Source organism: Myxocyprinus asiaticus, chromosome 6 (assembly GCF_019703515.2).
Source record: "Myxocyprinus asiaticus isolate MX2 ecotype Aquarium Trade chromosome 6, UBuf_Myxa_2, whole genome shotgun sequence".
NCBI lineage: Eukaryota > Metazoa > Chordata > Actinopteri > Cypriniformes > Catostomidae > Myxocyprinus > Myxocyprinus asiaticus.
Window position 1 is genome coordinate 12,937,524 of NC_059349.1, and position 17,438 is coordinate 12,954,961.

Here is a 17,438-nt window from a genome sequence, read left to right on the forward strand (position 1 = left end):
TATACTGAAGTAAACTGTGTACACTACCTTTTCTGGGATATGGTGGTATTAGTTGGAAAAAGACCACTAGTCAAAGTCAGTTGTATTGTGGAAACTTGTTAAAAAAAAATAAAAAAATAAAGCTGTGTATCCTGTGCCATAATGTAGATCTGATCTGTTGCTACTGTGAGATGGATTTTACCTGCTGCCTTGTGAGTCAAATCTTCAATGGCACCTTTGGGATATTTGGCAAAAACTCCAGGGCTTGTGGAAAATGTACAGATTAAAGAAAAACATCAACAAATTATGTCCTATTCTCCTTTCTTTCTTGCATCTGACCAGCTGATATTCAACTTGATTTGCAAATGGGGGGGGGGTGGACAAATGCCATGATTTAACCACTTTGTTTACAGACAGATCAAATAAACCTATTCCAACCAGAAAAATGAATTTGTTCCCTCGTTTGTCTTTAAGCATCTTAGATAAAGTAATCCAACGATATTAGTTAGAAGGTGACGGGTATCAAGATGAATATTTTAGCCTGTTTTCTTTTCAGTATGTGAAATTTGCTTGCCAAGCTCACTAAGATCAGAAGGGTTTGCTATAATTACAGAAAAGTACAGTCATACACATGCAGGTGTCTCATGCAACCTCTGCTGACTCTTGAATCAAGTAAAATCGTATTGCAGTTAAAAAAAAAACAAACAAAAAAACAGAGCCCCTAAACAGCCAATTTGCCATTTAGATGCCACTTAGCGCAGCTCAACGATGAACAAAAAAAACAAAACAAATAAAATACTAAAAATAAGCAAAAATTACAGGTGCATTTAGAGGTGTTTTAATGACTTATCTTGTTTGCGGGATTCGTTATTACTGTATAAGACATTGTGTAAGTTGTTTTATAGAGATTGTTCAAGGTGATTAATTCCAGAAGTTTTTAATAACTGCCCAATGTGAAAGGATAGTATTTGGTGTAAAAAGACCCAATAAAACATTGTTTTTATTTAGTGGGGCGAATAGATTTGATATGAAAAGTGCTCATAGTGGGCTCACATTGACTGATCCAATCACAATGGAGATTAATTGTTTATAGAATACTTGAGATGTTGTGAAATGCCAAATGTGATTGAAAATAATAGGAAATGGGTAACCCTTTTCTGAAGTAGTTATTTTGAATGTGTTAATTTGTTACTCAAAAAAGCAAAAAGTATTTTCCTGAATTGTTAATTTTGCTCTTTAGCTATATTGTCCCTATAGTTACACTATATCACTATAAGGAGGCACTTGAGGCAGCGCTGGCTCAGCGGTTAAGGCTCTGGGTTACTGATCAGACAGTCGGAGGTTCAAGCCCCAGCACCACCAAGATGCCACTGTTGGTCCCTTGAGTAAGGCCCTTGACCCTATCTGCTCCAGGGGCACTGTATCATGACTGAACCTGCACTCTGACATCAGCTTAGCTGGGATATGTGAAAAAAAGAATTTCACTGTATATGTGCAAATGTATAATGTGTAAAAAAAAAATATATATATATATATATACTTATTTACCCAAACTGGGGGGTTTTTACCTCAAATGTGGGGTAAAAGTCTCTTTTGCCGCCTTTATTTATTTATTTATTTTTATCAAAACATTACGTTATTATTTATTTTCACACAAATGATGTTGCTCTTTCAGTATTCAATCAAAAATATTAATTTATTCCATCAAACTTTTTGAACAAGGGGGGGCTAGCTGGCTTTGTTTCCGTTATGCCAAATCATGGATGTAATGTACCATAAGAGGTATGCATTTATATTAGTTTTAATACACCGATCAGCCACAGCATTAAAACCATGGATAATATTGTGTAGGTCCCCCTCGTGCTGCCAAAACAGCGCCAACCCACATCTCAGAATAACATTCTGAGATTATATCCTTCTCACAACAGTTGTTCAGTTAACTGAGTTACCGTAGACTTTGTCAGTTCGAACCAGTATGGCCATTCTCTGTTGACCTCTCTCATCAACAAGGTGTTTCCGTCCACAGAACTGCTGCTCACTGGATGTTTTTTGTTTTTGGCACCATTCAGAGTAAATTCTAGAGACTGTTATGTGTGAAAATCCCAGGAGATCAGCAGTTACAGAAATATTCAAACCAGCCCATCTGGCACCAACAAACATGCCACGGTCCAAATAACTGAGATCAATTTTTTCCCCCCATTCTGATGGTTGATGTGAACATTAACTGAAGCTCCTGATTCATATCTGCATAATTTTATGCACTGCTGCCACACGATTGGCTGATTAGATAATCGCATGGATGATTGTTGGTGCCAGACGGACTGGTTTGATTATTTCTGTAACTGCTGATCTCCTGGGATTTTCACACACAACGGTGTCTAGAATTTACTCCTAATGGTGCCAAAAACAAAAAACATCCAGTGAGGGGCAGTTCTGTGGACGGAAATGCCTTGTTGATGAGAGAGGTCGACAGAGAATGGTCAGACTGGTTCGAACTGAAAAAGTCTACGGTAACTCAGATAACCACTCTGTACAATTCTGGAGAGAAGAATAGCATCTCAAAATGCTATTCTGAGATGCGTGTTGGCACTGTTTTGGCGGCACGAGGGGGAACCACACAATATTAGGCAGATGGTTTTTAATATTGTGGCTGATCGGTGTAGAACATAGCATGCATTATCATTTCTGACCTCACCCTTTCTATTTTTATAGAGACAATTTTGTTATTCCTTTACTTTGGTGGGGATTACATGTAAAAATGTCTTGTTCCTCACCGACCTTGGCACAAAGTACACCAACTGCCACTTGCTACACTAATGACATGATCGTGAAGCTACAAAGAGGAGTCTTCGAGTACCTGAAGATCATAGGTAACAATCACGTCCATATTCATTCACACAGGATGAATCAAACAGGCCTGAACTGAATGTAGAAATATTGCATTAACTTTTCAGTTATGAATGAATGGCAACCTTTAATGAAAGAATCAGCTAAATGTGGATACAGTCTGGTGTCACATACAGAAGGTATTGTCATCCATATATGCCATGCACTAAGGCAAAGGTAAGCAAAATATTCCACTTGAATAAGAGCCAATAATTCATTTTGTGTAAACTAATCTTTTGACTTCTTGTCTTAGGATGGGATGTTCACCCTCAGTGTGGCAACAGAGAGTTTAATATGTCCTGCCCAGCGTTGTCACTTAGTCTTCCAATTAAGTTGTCTGATTTCACATCTAAAAATTATGTATCTAGTTCTCCTGTAGCTGCTCCAATCCCATCGACTCTCTCCCACCACCAGCGCTACTACTGAAACCACTCCGGCAATAAAGACTCCTACTACTACACAAAAAACAACCTCCAAGAGTTCAGCCATGCATAAATTATCTATTCCTCCCCACCCTTATCACATTCCTGGCCAGTCATATTTTTATCCTGTTCCTTCTCATCTTCCTCGTCTAGTTTATCCAAATGCGCCACCAACCGTTGTTTCTCAAGATCATATAGTTGTGGACACCCCATCTGCTATTACTCAGAGACCAGAAGCACCTGTTTACACAGAACCTCCTAAAACTTGGTACCCAAGGCCCAACTTTTTTCTCGACCCCACTCAAAGTTCAGTTGTGCCACAATATCCAAGGAAACCTTTGTTGCCTCCTACCACTGCTCATAAAACCCTTCTCCGTTCCCTTGTTTACCCATTAAAACCTACAAGACCTTCAAGTATTCCTCAAGATACAGTGATTTTCACCACACCCATGACCTCTCCGCTGCAATTAGCACCTATGTTTCTTCCCAGCAATTTGGTATATCCTTTATATCCAGGAAAACCTGTATTTTTTGCTCCATCAGCATTCTTTGGTCAGGTCCCTCACTCCCAAACCCAACCATGGCCTGATGTGCCCCCAAGATTGAAATCAAATCAAATCACTTTTATTGTCACACAGCCATATACAAACAATGGTACAAGTGCAATGGTGTGTGAAATTCTTGGGTGCAGTTCCGATCAACATAGCAGTCGTGACAGTGATGAGACATATACCAATTTACAATAACATCAAATTAACACAACACAATATACAAATAATAACATACACTGTACAGTATACAATACACACAATATAGATACACATTCAATAAAAAAGTATATATAGTATATATAGAATGTACAGTAGATTGTATTGTACTGTATTGACATTCAGGCTGTCTGTTGATAGTAAGTTGTTAAGAGAGAATATAATATAATAATAATATAATTTATGACAGTCTGGTGTAAGAAATAAGAGTAATAAAGTGCAGTGCTGATGTATTTTGATCGTGGGAGATCAAGAGTTCAAAAGTCTGATTGCTTGGGGGAAGAAGCTATCATGGAGTCGGCTGGTGCGGGTCCTAATGCTGTGATACCACCTGCCTGATGGTAGCAGTGAGAACAGCCCATGGCTCGGGTGGCTGGAGTCTCTGATGATCCTCCGAGCTTTTTTCACACACCGCCTGGTATATATGTCCTGGAGGGAGGGAAGCTCACCTCTGATGATGTGTCTGGCAGTTCGCACCACCCTTTGCAGTGCTTTGCGGTTGTGGGCTGTGCTATTGCCGTACCAGGCAGAGATGCAGCCAGTCAGGATGCTCTGTACAGTGCAGGTGTAGAACCGTGTGAGGATGTGGTGGTTCATTCCAAACTTCCTCAGCCATCTCAGGAAGAAGAGGCGCTGATGAGCCTTCTTCACAACGACTTCAGTGTGGATGGACCATGTGAGTTCCTCAGTGATGTGGACACCCAGGAACTTGAAGCTGCTGACTCTCTCCACTGGTGCTCCATTGATGGTGATGGGACTGTGTTCTCTGTCTTTTCTTCTGAAGTCTACCACAAGCTCCTTTGTCTTACTGACGTTGAGGGAGAGGTTGTGCTCCTGACACCAGTGTGTCAGAGTGTGCACCTCCTCTCTGTAGGCTGTTTCATCATTGTCAGTGATCAGACCTACCACCGTCGTGTCATCAGCAAACTTGGTGGCATTGGAGCTATGTGTTGCCACACAGTCATGTGTGTACAAGGAATACAGTAGTGGGCTGAGAACACAGCCCTGTGGGGCTCCAGTGTTGAGGGTCAGTGATGAGGAGATGTTGCTGCCTATTCTAACCACCTGGTGTCTGCTTGACAGGAAGTCCAGGATCCAGCTGCACAGCGAGCTGTTTAAGCCCAGAGCCCAGAGTTTCTCATCTAGCTTGGAGGGCAGTATGGTGTTGAATGCTGAGCTGTAGTCTACAAACAACATTCTCACATAAGTGTTCTTTTTTCCAGGTGGGAGAGAGCAGTGTGTATTGTAGATGCAATGGCGTCATCAGTGGAGCAGTTGTTGCGGTAAGCAAACTGCAATGGGTCTAGAGAGAGAGGCAGCACAGAGCAGATGTAATCTCTGATTAGTCTCTCAAAGCATTTGCTGATGATGGGGGTCAGAGCAACAGGACGCCAGTCATTTAAGCAAGTGATTTTTGATTGCTTTGGAACAGGCACAATAGTGGATGTTTTAAAGCATATGGGGACTACAGACAAAGAGAGGGAAAGGTTGAAAATGTCCGTAAAAACACCAGCCAGCTGGTTCGCACACGCTCTGATGACGCGGCCCGGAATGCCGTCTGGGCCCGCGGCTTTGCGGATATTCACCCGTCAGAAGGATCGGGTAACATCCGCTACAGAGACGGAGAGTGAACTAACCTCTGTAGCTTCGGCCGCGAGAGCTCTCTCCGCCAGGGCGGTGTTATTTCCCTCAAAACGAGCATAAAAAGTATTTAGCTCATCCGGGAGAGAGGCAGCGGTGTTCATGGCGGAGTTTTTATTCCCTTTAAAGTCCGTGATGATGTTAATTCCCCGCCACATGCTTCTAGAGTTGGTGGTGTTAAACTGTCCTTCAATCTTGTTCCCGTACGGGCGTTTTGCTGTACTGATAGTTTTTCTGTAACTGGCTTGTTTATGCTCCTCCGCATTCCTGGAATTAAAAGCGGAGGTCCGCACATTAAGTGCCGTGTGAACATCGCTATTAATCCATGGCTTCTGGTTCGGATAGATCCGTGTTGTTCTGGTCGGAACAATGTCCTCTACGCACTTTCTGATGAAACACATTACGCTATCAGCGTAAAGCTCGATGTCGTCATCAGAGGTGGACCGGAATATCTCCCAGTCCGTGTGATCAAAACAGTCTTGTAGTGAAACCTGCTGAACCAAAGGCTACACCTAAACCGGAGTATGCACAACCTATACCTGCCCCTCCAAGCAAGGAAGAACCACATCAGCTCCTCCACTATCCATGGTTCAAACGCATCCCACCACATCATTCAGAAATGCCATCTGTTCCTACACAAGCCCCCAAGATTATGGAAGTCTCCACCACTGAGACTATTTACTCCAGTCCAACAACGCATTTGGAAAAGTCTAAAGATGCTGCAGAGTCACACCCTTCCAAACACCCCTATCATTCAGTTATTACTCCTGTGAAGCTACACTCTGCCCCACGCACTTATCCTCCCCCTGCACCCTTCAAAAACACTGAAGTTAATTGCACTTCTGCTCTAAAGAAGACTCCCCAGACTGAGTTTAATTTGCCCCATGCACTGTCCTACTTGCTGCCCTGGCCCCTGTCAATATCCTACCACCACAGCTATCACCATTTTGGTCATCCTTTTCCCGTGTTTTTTCTTGGCACTTCAAGTCTGACCAAAATAACAGCCCAAATGCCACCATTTCCTGTTAGATACGCCAGTTCATCCTATGCCCCATTTCCCCTTATTCAGGGCATGGGTTACAATTATGACCCATATTCCCCCTCACATACTTCAAAAGGTGCTGCTCTACCACCAGACCATGCAGCAATGCAATATTTGGAACCCACTGAGCATCCCCTCAAGCCTATTAATGCACCTGATTCTTCAAAGTTTTTGATAAGACCTACTATGTGTCCTCGCATTTTTAGAACATTGGCATCATCTGTTGTCCCTCCACAGTCTACAATGAAAACTGCAAATATTGCTTCTGTTATACACTTTTGGGGGCCATCCAATCTGCTTTCTACATCGTAACAAAATGCACCAATTGCTGAACCTGCAGTTTACCAGGTTGAGCTGCAACATGATGTTTCCCAATTTGCTCCAAACAATGTTGGACCATTTTCTCAACAGATGGAACAAGTTTCATTAGAGCCCACCAAAAATTTGTCGAATTACTGGTATCAAGGTGCTCGTTCATATGCAAGGCCCCCCGTGTCTGATGATCCTGCAAGTGTCTCTCACCAAGCATCAATTCATCGCGGCTCCAGACCTCAGCCATCAAATTATGACCATAATCCACTTGAGTAGGCAGCCATGTCATTTTAACCAAAGCAAACTCTTTTCCCTTCAATTCAGCTGAATGTTCATTCCCCGAAGCCCAGAGGCAAAGAAACATTTAATACATACTGGGTTCCTGCTGTTCAATTTAAATAGGAAGCAACGTTGCTTTCCAGCTATCACTTCAATGGTAAGTGGACTGTTTCTCTTTGTGAACGGTAAAATTACCAAAACCTTTTTGTGGTGTGACCACTGCTGATAGTTTTCTTTTAAGGCTTTTGAGGGGTCCTCTCCAGTTTAGCCAAGTGTTGAAAGTATGAAATAACAATTAATCTATAATAATAAAAGTATGTATGTGGATAAAACCTTTACTGACTTTTCTTTAATGAATGCCTGTTATCTTGTTGACTGTTTGGTTAATTTGTTGACTTTGAGTCCTCATTGTGTATGCCGATTTGCTTGACTTTTGTTATTGTGTTGACTGTAATGTAATACTGTATGTTTAATTTACTAGTGTTATAATCCACTACTCATTCCAGTGCTTCTTCAGCCTGGTGGTCAGTTCTGCTGAGATACATCCACTTTGTTAAAGCACCTTCATATTTAACAATTATACACTATTATATTTTGCTTATTAGTATATTCAAAGTTGCAATGCAAAATTCCTGAAGCACCATTTGGGGTTCCTCAGAAACCACACTGAGAACCACAAAACACCCTATTAAAGGAGTCTAAAATATCCTATTTATGTACTCAAGGAGCTTAAATGTATATCCACTGCCTCAATCTTTTTCCTTTATACCCCAAAATGGTGCCTCGTATCTGTTTTTTTTTTTTTATTTTTTTATTTTTTTTTACAGTGTAGTTAAGTGGCTAGTTGAGCACAAGCTGTTTACAGATTATGACTAGTTCAGCATTCTTCACTAGGTTGATGGGCACAAGAAACCAGTTTGTTGACTGTATAATGTTAATATATTATTGGACATTATAATAATTTGTAGACATGATATTTCCTTTATTTCTTTATGCATTTTCTCCACCCTTTTTTGATTCAGAAGGTGATGTAAACACCAGGCATAATTTTGCACAAAAAAAAAAATCTAAATGAGACGTTATATATATAATTCCCAAAAGCAATGTTATACATGTTCATTTTGGAATAATGGGCTGACATGTAGTTTAAGCATGCTCTAATCAAGGTTTATGGGCTGGTTATTATAAAAATAAGGAAAAAAAACATGGTGTGTAAAATTTTAGTTACATTTTTTTGATAATTTCTATAAAAATTCTGCTTAAAACTACCCAAACATGATTTGATTTCATAGACTCATATTGAAAACAAGCAAATGCTTGTCATAGAAATGGCAGACAGCAACAGTTGCTAAGATATGACTGGTCAGAAACACTTTTAAGGCAGGGCTTAGCGAAGGGTCAATTAAAACTGGGCTAGTAACAATGATCTGAATGTTTGATACAGATTACACACATACAGCTGAAAGAGGAGCTGACAGTTTCCTAGGTAAAATCTATTAGTACTCTCATAGCTGGCTCAAGCAGCTCTGTTGAAAATACTAAACCAGTACACTTGAAATCAACTTAATACATTAATGTTTGAGATGATAACATAATTATATTGTGTAAAGTCAAAGTGATATTCAACAACGTCATCAAAATTTATATGATCACATTGCAATGAAAAGTTCAAATGGATTCTGTTGGAGCTTCGTTCAGGAGCGGGTTTGGTTATCAAAGATACATAATTATTAAAATCAATGGAACATTGATTAGAATCAACATTAGCTTATTAACCCTTCAAATCAACAATCATCAAAGATAACTATCAATTATCAAAATCAATAGAATATTTATAAGAATTAATATTGCCGGGGCACCACCCTGGAATCAAGGACTAATAACCAGACAGTATAGCAGTCTCAATATAGGATTGTTCTCTTAGGAAAGTCGACGTCCGGAGAACATCGACATTCAAAAGGGGAACGATGAAGGCTTGAATCCGAGCACTGACATCCCCTGCCAGCCCTTAGCACAAGTGCATGCAGAACAATACCAAAACACTTCTCTTTAAAGTATAACAAAGTTTATTGATGCAGTAATATCAATTAATAATCAATACAATGCAGTCGATGAACTTCCGACTTACAACTACAAAATAAACAGTAACATGATAGATATGGTAACAGATAAGCCTATAATACATGAAAGGAGGGTAGAGGTGTGTGTGTGTGTGTAAGGAGAGAAGAAGTGCACAAAATGGCGGGCGTGGCTTTCATGAAGAGTGCGTCACGCGAGGTTTATGGCCAGAGAATGTGGGCAGAGAGACTGATTAGTGGCATCTGCCCGTTTAACACGTCTCCGCTGGTACACTATATGGCCAAAAGTTTGTGGACATCCCCTTCCAATTAACGAATTTGGTTACTCCATTAAATCCATTAAAGAAAAATATTAACGTTACTTTATGTAATGGCTTGGGCTTTGTGTGCTTCCAAATTTGTGGCAACTGTTTGGTGATAGCCCTTTTCTGTTCCAGCATGACAATGCCCCTGTGAACAAAGTGAGGTCCATAAAGAAATGGTTTACTGTGTCTGGCGTGGAAGAAATTGACTGGCCTGCACAAAGGCCAGACCTGAACCCCACTGATCACTTTTGGGGTGAACTGGAACAGCAACTGTAAGTCAGGCCCCATCGACCAACATCAGTTCCTGACCTCACTGATAGCCTTGTGTCTGAATGAGAGCAAATCCCTGCAGCCATGTTACTACATACAGTATAGTGGAAAGCCTTCCCAAAAGAGTGGAAGCTGTTATTACAGCAAAGGGGGAAATTGATGCCTAAGGGTTTGAAATCAAATGTTCATCAAGCACATATTGTGTCCAGGCCATATAGTGTACGATAACTTAGGGACAATGCTGGGCTCTATCGCCAAGTTATCCGTTCGCCAAATGTGTGTGGGTATGTTTATGAGGGGTCGTGTGTGTGTGTGTGCGGTTAGTACGAGAGAGAGAAAACAGGGTGACGGCACTGAAGCCGGTTTAGTGATCATGGGAGAGACGGCAACCATTAGTTTTATCATTCAGAGACGTGGTGAATGGCTCGTAATCCGTCCACCACAGTCGTTAGTTCTTTAATGGATAAACTCAGTGTGCCGGTCTCACCTGTGATGGCGGAATTGCACAAACAGCCCAACGTGGTTGGAGGACAACACAGCAAATCTAATTTGTGGTAACAGTAAGTTACAATAATACCTTGAGTATTATTAGCAGCAATGAACGGACTCGGCGGTCTGTAAACTGTACAAGCAATAACCTTGATACACAAGAATAACACACTATAATAATCTATCTCTGCCCAGACGTAAACCTCTTACTTGAGTTGCGTGAGGATGCGGGTAGAATGTGTGTTCGTCTGTCGTTTGACTTCAACTTGGTTCCTCAAAGCTCGGGTGATGATGGGAGGCCGTTTCCTCACTCTGTCGGTGGGCGGCGGCTGATTCTTGGCAGATTGGTGGAGAAATCAGTGAAGTTGAAGAAGGAAGAGAAATCTTTCTTTAGTTCTGCAGGCAAAAGGGTGAGAAGCAGATTGCTCAGTGGTCTCCTTCAGATCCGTGAGCATGCTCAGTGGAACACTGAGAATCTCGGCTCGTCTAGTGAGATTGTATGGCCAAAGTTCTGGTACGTACGTTACTTCCTTGGGCGGCGAGGCTACACCTGGGAGCAGCAGGGCTGTAACTAGATGCGGTGAATACTGCTTAGAAGGAATCTCCGGGGGTTTTATACTCTCGATGTCATCATGGTTAAGGGACGCGTTCTGTCATGCATTTCATCCATTAGGAGTTGAGAGTTCAGTCCTTCTGAATTTCACACCTAGGTGTAAAGTGAGCAAGGCTTGTTGGGATCTGCAGTCTGTTTGGAGTCCCTTTGTTTAATTTTGGTGCCATTTTTATGTTATCAGGCTTTGAGTGTTCCTACAGGCCTCAGTCAGGCTTTATGACTGTGTGTAGGCCTGCCTTTGTCTCCTGTCTGAGCATATGAGGCCCAACAATTCACACTTCTAATAGATAGTGTTCACTTAACGTGATTTTTGCTGCTTGCTCAATTAACTTAATTAAAATAAGCTCATGCAATATAATTCTTTAGCATTTGGTCTCAACTTAATTTAATTGTGTACAATCCATCTATGTTCACTATATCCAATTGTGTTGGGACTATGTGAATAATATTTGTTGCATCAATGCATTGCTGAAAATGGACAGGGTTCCCAGCATGCCTTGCATGGGACTAAATTGGGAGAGTACATTTTAAACTGAAGTGTTATTGTAATTTATTTCTGCACAAAATGAAACAAGTAGGAGACTTGTTTAGTATTCTGTTATGTTGGGATTTAGAGGAGTTTCTGTCATGTGTTATTTTTTTGGAGATTACCATTATGGAGAAGAGTGGAGTTAACAGTTAGGTTGAGGTTGTGTACATTTCTAATGAAAAATTAGTGTGTATTGCTTTTCTCATGTAACAAATACTAAGGGGTCATCAGCATAATGACTCATTGGGGATCTGTAAACTCTTAGCAGAACCGTACTTTTTATAAAGTACATATATAAAAGACATATATACACTACCATTCAAAAGTTTGGGGTCACTTGCCTGAAAAGTTTCATATGATCTTAAAAATCTTTTGATCTGAAGGCGTATGCTTAAATATTTTAAATTAGTTTTGTGATGACTTTACTAATATTCTAAAATGTGAAAAAAAAAAAAAAAAAATTAAATAAAGAATGAGTAAGTGACCCTAAACTTTTGAACAGTAGTGTATATAATATGCTAATAAGTTTGTTGCTAGCTAGCAACAAGCTGCAAGGTTGAATTTGTTAAATTTGTCAATTAACTTAATTGAACTGATTAAATTTAAGTTATTAAGATTAACTCAAATTACGTTTTTGGTACACAAAGTATTTGAATAGAGCCTACATTTTAATTTCATAACAAAGAAACTAATTTTCATTGTGTGGAAACAATGTCCACAACTGACTTAAGTTAAACCAAATTTTTTTTTTTCAGTGTGTACTTCTACCTCCATTTGCCCAGTGCCTAGTTTAAGAGTATACAGTATACACAAACAAAATTCTTTCAAAGCTAATACTGTGTAGAGTATCAAAAAAGATATAGCCACTCTGGCCTGTTGTCATTATGTGACATTAATACAGTGTTCAGAGGTTCTCTATGAATGCAGGACATTTAATAGCATCCTGACATGATGGAAACCTGCACAACCCATTATAAAATCACTTTGTTTGTGGTAATAATTAATTGAACTAATATTTAATTGAATTTGTTCACATCTAAATTCTATTAGGGTAAAATGCTGCTGTTGAAAACTTAAAATGCATTGAAAACTACACCCAAAAAAATATTTTTGCCTATTTTTAGACTTAGACTTTAGATAAAATTCCATCAAATTGAACTGTGTTATGTTAAACTAAATTATTATTTTTAAACTTACAATATTTCATTATTTTATTTTATTAAAGATTACTCAATTCAGTTTTATGGAATTTTGTTATGCAATTGAAATGCGTAAATCTTAAAAAAATATTTTCTTGAGGGTGTATATGACTGCTGTAGCTCAATTAGCTCAACACTAGCAGAGTGTGCTACTAGCAACAGGAAGGTCATGGGCTCTTTTCCCAAGGAATGCATGTAGTGATTAAATGGATAGCTTGAATCCCCTGTAATTCACTTTGTATATTTTGGAGACTTTTATATGATGTTTCTCTTCATCAGTGTTTCAGGATGGTAGAGAGCCCAGACTGATCAAGGTAAATGTTTTATTGCAGCATTACAGTATAAATCAGGCACAGTAACATAATGCCAGTTTTGTTAAAACATGTACCTGCTTTAATATAAAACATTTACTCCTGATAGACTGTAGATATGTGTTCAGTGTTTAGCTTGCTGGCATTCTCAGAACTCGACAGGACAAACCCTAAAAGATCTTAGGACCTAAACAATGTCATCTAAAAGGGTTAATTCATGGAACACCACCAGATCAGAAATGTTTCTTTTGTCCTGGACAGATCGGCACGAGGAGTATTGGCTCAAAAGGAATGGGTGTTTTTTCTGCCACTACAGCTGCATCTGCAGTTGCATTGGCGGCTGGCCCTTCTGGTTCAGCGACTTCCCTCTTGACAAAAGGAGCTTTCTTTGGCACCACTAACTCGGCTGATTCAGAAGATTCAGCAGAGAGCAGACCGCTTGCAGAAGGGTCATGAAGGTGTGTCAGCTTGTGATGTTTAAGACCGTGGATGGTTGGGTTGTGCTGAGGTCCAGAAGTATGCGCATGTAGAAGTTGTTGGACTGGCCCTTTGGCATTGGTTGCTGGGTCTACAACTTGGGCCTGTCAAAAATAAAAGAATAGTGAAAACTTCAAACCCAGTTATAAGATTGAAATCCCTTTCATGTCTGCCTTAGTTTAATCTATGTCTGAGTTTAATTATTTTTTATTTTATTTTATTTTTTGTATAATATTGATTATTAAAATGTGATTTACTAGTTTTAGATTTACATTGTATTAATGTATGAAGACAAGGAGTTATTTACTGGGTTGAAGATACTGCAGTCAACTTTATTCAGTTTGGCAGAACCTTCAGCTTGACAGAAGCCATGGATCTAAAAATGGTCACAAATATAGATTAGACACTTTAAAGTCAACATGAAATGCCATTCACATAATGAAACACCCATTTTACTTTTACAATCTGACATTTTTCAGAGTGCGACAGGATACGAGACAAAAAATGTAGGATGGGACTTGATTTCATCCGCCATATTTTATTGGATTATGAAAAGTGTGAATTGCGTACCAAAATGGATGGTTTTAAAAAGTAAAACCATCCATTCTGCTTTTGTGATGTCAAAAAGGAACATATTTTCAGAGGCAAAGTTATTACATTACATCACATCGCGCTATCCCTTTTTCTATTAAGTTTAATTTATGAAGTATGCTTACAGCAACAGTGTGATTCTGGGGGATGCATATATCATCATCATGACTTGTGCAGTTTGTCCCAATTATGCCGTATTCTGCAAAGTACTTGTTTCCACCACTGACAACCTGTACAAAAGATAGAAGAAGAATGGTTAGGGTGCCATATTGTCTTTACTTTATGAAGATGTTTACCTTTCCATTTTACATTACCTGGTATGCCATTCGTCCAATTTCAAAAAGTACAAATTTAGTATTTAATGTATGTTTTTTATTGAAATCATCTAATGAGGTTTCAATGAGCTGAATGCCATCTGTGTCATTAAAAGGAATGAGGTGACGGCAGCCTAGACATATATCCTCCTCTGACTCTAGACACAACAAAAAACAAAGAGCAGACTAAGACCTCACCGTTCCTCACTGTGAAAATAAATTAAAACAACATACTTATTTTCATGTTTCGTACTTACCAATCTCTGATTTACACTTGAATGCCACAACAGACAGACCTTGAGTTGTATTTGATAGGGCAAAATCACAATCTGCCTCAACTGCCTAGAAGTAGACAAGAGTGATACTTCTAGATGATTTTGTACTAGCAAAACAAACATTAGCAAAGTAAGTGTAAATAAACTGAAGCTAGTTAAACAGATCTCACCGTAAATTGTTTTTGTCTGACTGGACATTGACTCACTGGTGTCGGATCTAAGACATGACATGTTGTTTCTAGCAAGTCCAACTCCAAAAGATACGTGTCCACTTCACCTGGCTACAAAAAGACATTAAAATCTTAGAACTTCATTTATTTAAGCAATAATAGAGAGACTGTGCTATATTATGGATACAATCCCAGCTAAATATGGCATGGCTTTGAGTACCTTATTGCTAAGCAAATTTTACTAAGCAAAGTGCCATCTTTCCACTAGAAGATTCAAGCTAGTGCCTAAACTTTGGTTGAAGGTTGATAGGTGAAAAGCTGATTTGCGACATAACTTTAAAATTGAGAAGAATCTGAACTATTAGTTGAATAAACTTGTATTCAAATACTGTATGAACTGTATATTAAGAAGTGGTGCGTTATTTTGTAGTCTAAAGGTCCCCGATATACATCCGGAGAAGTTCTTCTTCATTCAGGGGTAAACCCTTATGAAAATCAAGAGTTCATGGCAAATTTGCCACAGATAATTTTCACATACAAATGAGCTTTGCACCAAACTTGTGGCAAATTGTCCATTGTTGCCAAAAGTTTGCCAGAGGTTCATAATTACCGGCGAAGAGCTGCAAACTTCTGGCAAACATTTGCGCCGAATCAAAAGCTCATTTGCATGTGAAAATAACAAGCGGCAAGTTGCTGCAAGTTTGCGGCTAGTTTAGATTTTTTGTAAGGGAAAAGAAGTTTGAAACAGCCGAGCAACAGTGTACTATTTGCGAACACTCAGACACCCACCACACCACTGTAGGAGGCGTTTAGAGGTATATTTAAATATGAGGACACTCAGTAAAACCTTAACTAATGAGACATTAAAATGTGTGACTTTATGCCCCATTCTATGAGTAGAATTTACATTAAATCAGTAAAAGATGTTTAACCATTCGATGATGATTAAAAGTAATATGCAGTAGAAAATGTGCAATTTGTCTTGTTTACCTTTTGAATTCATGACGCTAATGCACAAACATGCTGGCCAAAATATTTGACAATTACACTGTTATTTTAATTTATGATGACACTGATACTACTGCAAAGATTGGTGTATAAAAGAGTGTTAATAGGAAGAATACAGAAAAAGAATGAAGAAATTAGGGTCATATTTTACTATGGGCAGATGTGTGAATGGCAAAAGAGTGAATGGGCACAAAAAGTATTTGAGTAGATTTATTTCCTTTTGTAGACTAATAAAAAAAATATATGACATGTTCTTGAAAAATGACATCACACACATTCATTCTTCGATTTCATATTAAGTTTATCAGGGCCTTAAGACGCCATTTAGACCGCACACGTTCTTGCACTCAAAAAGATAGATGCAACACATACAATATGTCTTGAGGGGCACTTTTAGAAGTTGACATCCTTGTTAACTGACACAGCATCTAAAAATCATGGTGCTTCTGCACGAGATACTGATAAAAACAACTGGACGTGCCGCAATGGTCAGAGATATCCATCTAGACTAGTGCATGTTTACATAGAAAAACAATGGAAAAAGAGCGTAGACGGACACAAAAACACATTTGTTGTGAACGACCCTTAATTCAGAAATAATCTTTCAAAAACTTTTGCAAAGGTAACTATCAATTCCAAAATGCAAGCTTATAGCCTGATATATGAGTCTGTGCTTTGTAAACTATTTGACACTGTAACTATTGCAGTGAAAAACATTGTATATGTATATGAATATATGCAGCAGATTTTATCAAGAAATATATGATTTTAGACTTTGTCACAAATAATACAAACTGAGCCTATTTTTTTCCAGACAAACCTGTATATTTTTAGATTTCATATTATTTCACATTACCAATAGACTTGCCTTGGATATGATCTTGATTTCCTCAATGCGATTAAGGGCATATTTGTAGCCGTGGGTGTGCTGAGCATTGAGGAAGTCCTGTGCCACCAGAGCCGCTGCTTCGGCCTCTGGGGAGTCACAGGGCAGCAAGCTGACGGTGGGCATCACCCCCTGTGCCCATGCCCCTATTACCAGGAGCCCAAGAGCAGCGACTGTAGCCCAGAGCTTCATGCCGTAATGCAATAACCTCAACTCCTAATGTGAATACGCAGACAGAATGTGACTGAGTTTGATTGGTTGTATATATATTTATATACCCTGCACTTTAGTCTTGACCACATGGTCAATGTAAATGTAGACATTCTGACTTCTGTTACGCAAATGACACCAATGAACCATCTTTGAATGCCAAAGTAAATGAAACTGTACAAATCAAGTGGGCGTTCCATTAAAATTTGGTTTGGGGAAGCAAGGGTGCATTTAGACTTTGATCATGTCCTTAGTGAGAAAAGTCAACGGTATGAAACCAGATTGAAATCACTAAGTTGCACTTTAATTTTTGTAATCATTCAAAGTTTCATTTTAGTGAATTCATTTCATTTGTGCTGTTTAAGGAAATACTGCATAAATGTGA

At 39.1% G+C, this 17,438-nt stretch overlaps 1 protein-coding gene across 2 annotated transcripts; it reads right to left on the reverse strand.

Annotated features, from left to right (window-relative positions):
- Positions 1-13,120: 13,120 nt before the first annotated feature.
- Positions 13,121-17,092, reverse strand: LOC127442846 (alpha-2-HS-glycoprotein-like). 2 transcript variants are annotated; one of them, XM_051701080.1, is made up of 7 exons: positions 16,826-17,092; positions 14,950-15,060; positions 14,762-14,846; positions 14,505-14,662; positions 14,316-14,420; positions 13,907-13,975; positions 13,121-13,703 (listed from the first exon to the last, which is right to left on the reverse strand). In XM_051701080.1, the coding sequence occupies exons 1-7, from the start codon at positions 17,033-17,035 to the stop codon at positions 13,356-13,358; spliced, it is 1,086 nt and encodes a 361-aa protein (XP_051557040.1). In that variant the 5' UTR covers positions 17,036-17,092; the 3' UTR covers positions 13,121-13,355. The 2 variants fall into 2 exon arrangements, with proteins under 2 accessions (XP_051557040.1, XP_051557041.1); XM_051701081.1 differs by having other exon boundaries at positions 14,950-15,056; positions 16,822-17,092.
- Between the last annotated feature and the right edge of the window lie 346 nt (positions 17,093-17,438).

What these genes read in the sequence shown, in the direction of transcription:
- LOC127442846 (XM_051701080.1), bottom strand. Translation starts at nt 17,035, where the DNA reads ATGAAGCTCTGGGCTACAGTCGCTGCTCTTGGGCTCCTGGTAATAGGG. An exon ending in TTGGACGAATGGCATACCAG is followed by an intron (nt 14,421 to 14,504) that starts GTAATGTAAAAT and finishes TCTTTTGTACAG; the next exon opens with GTTGTCAGTGGTGGAAACAA. An exon ending in CCCAGAATCACACTGTTGCT is followed by an intron (nt 13,976 to 14,315) that starts GTAAGCATACTT and finishes GACCATTTTTAG; the next exon opens with ATCCATGGCTTCTGTCAAGC.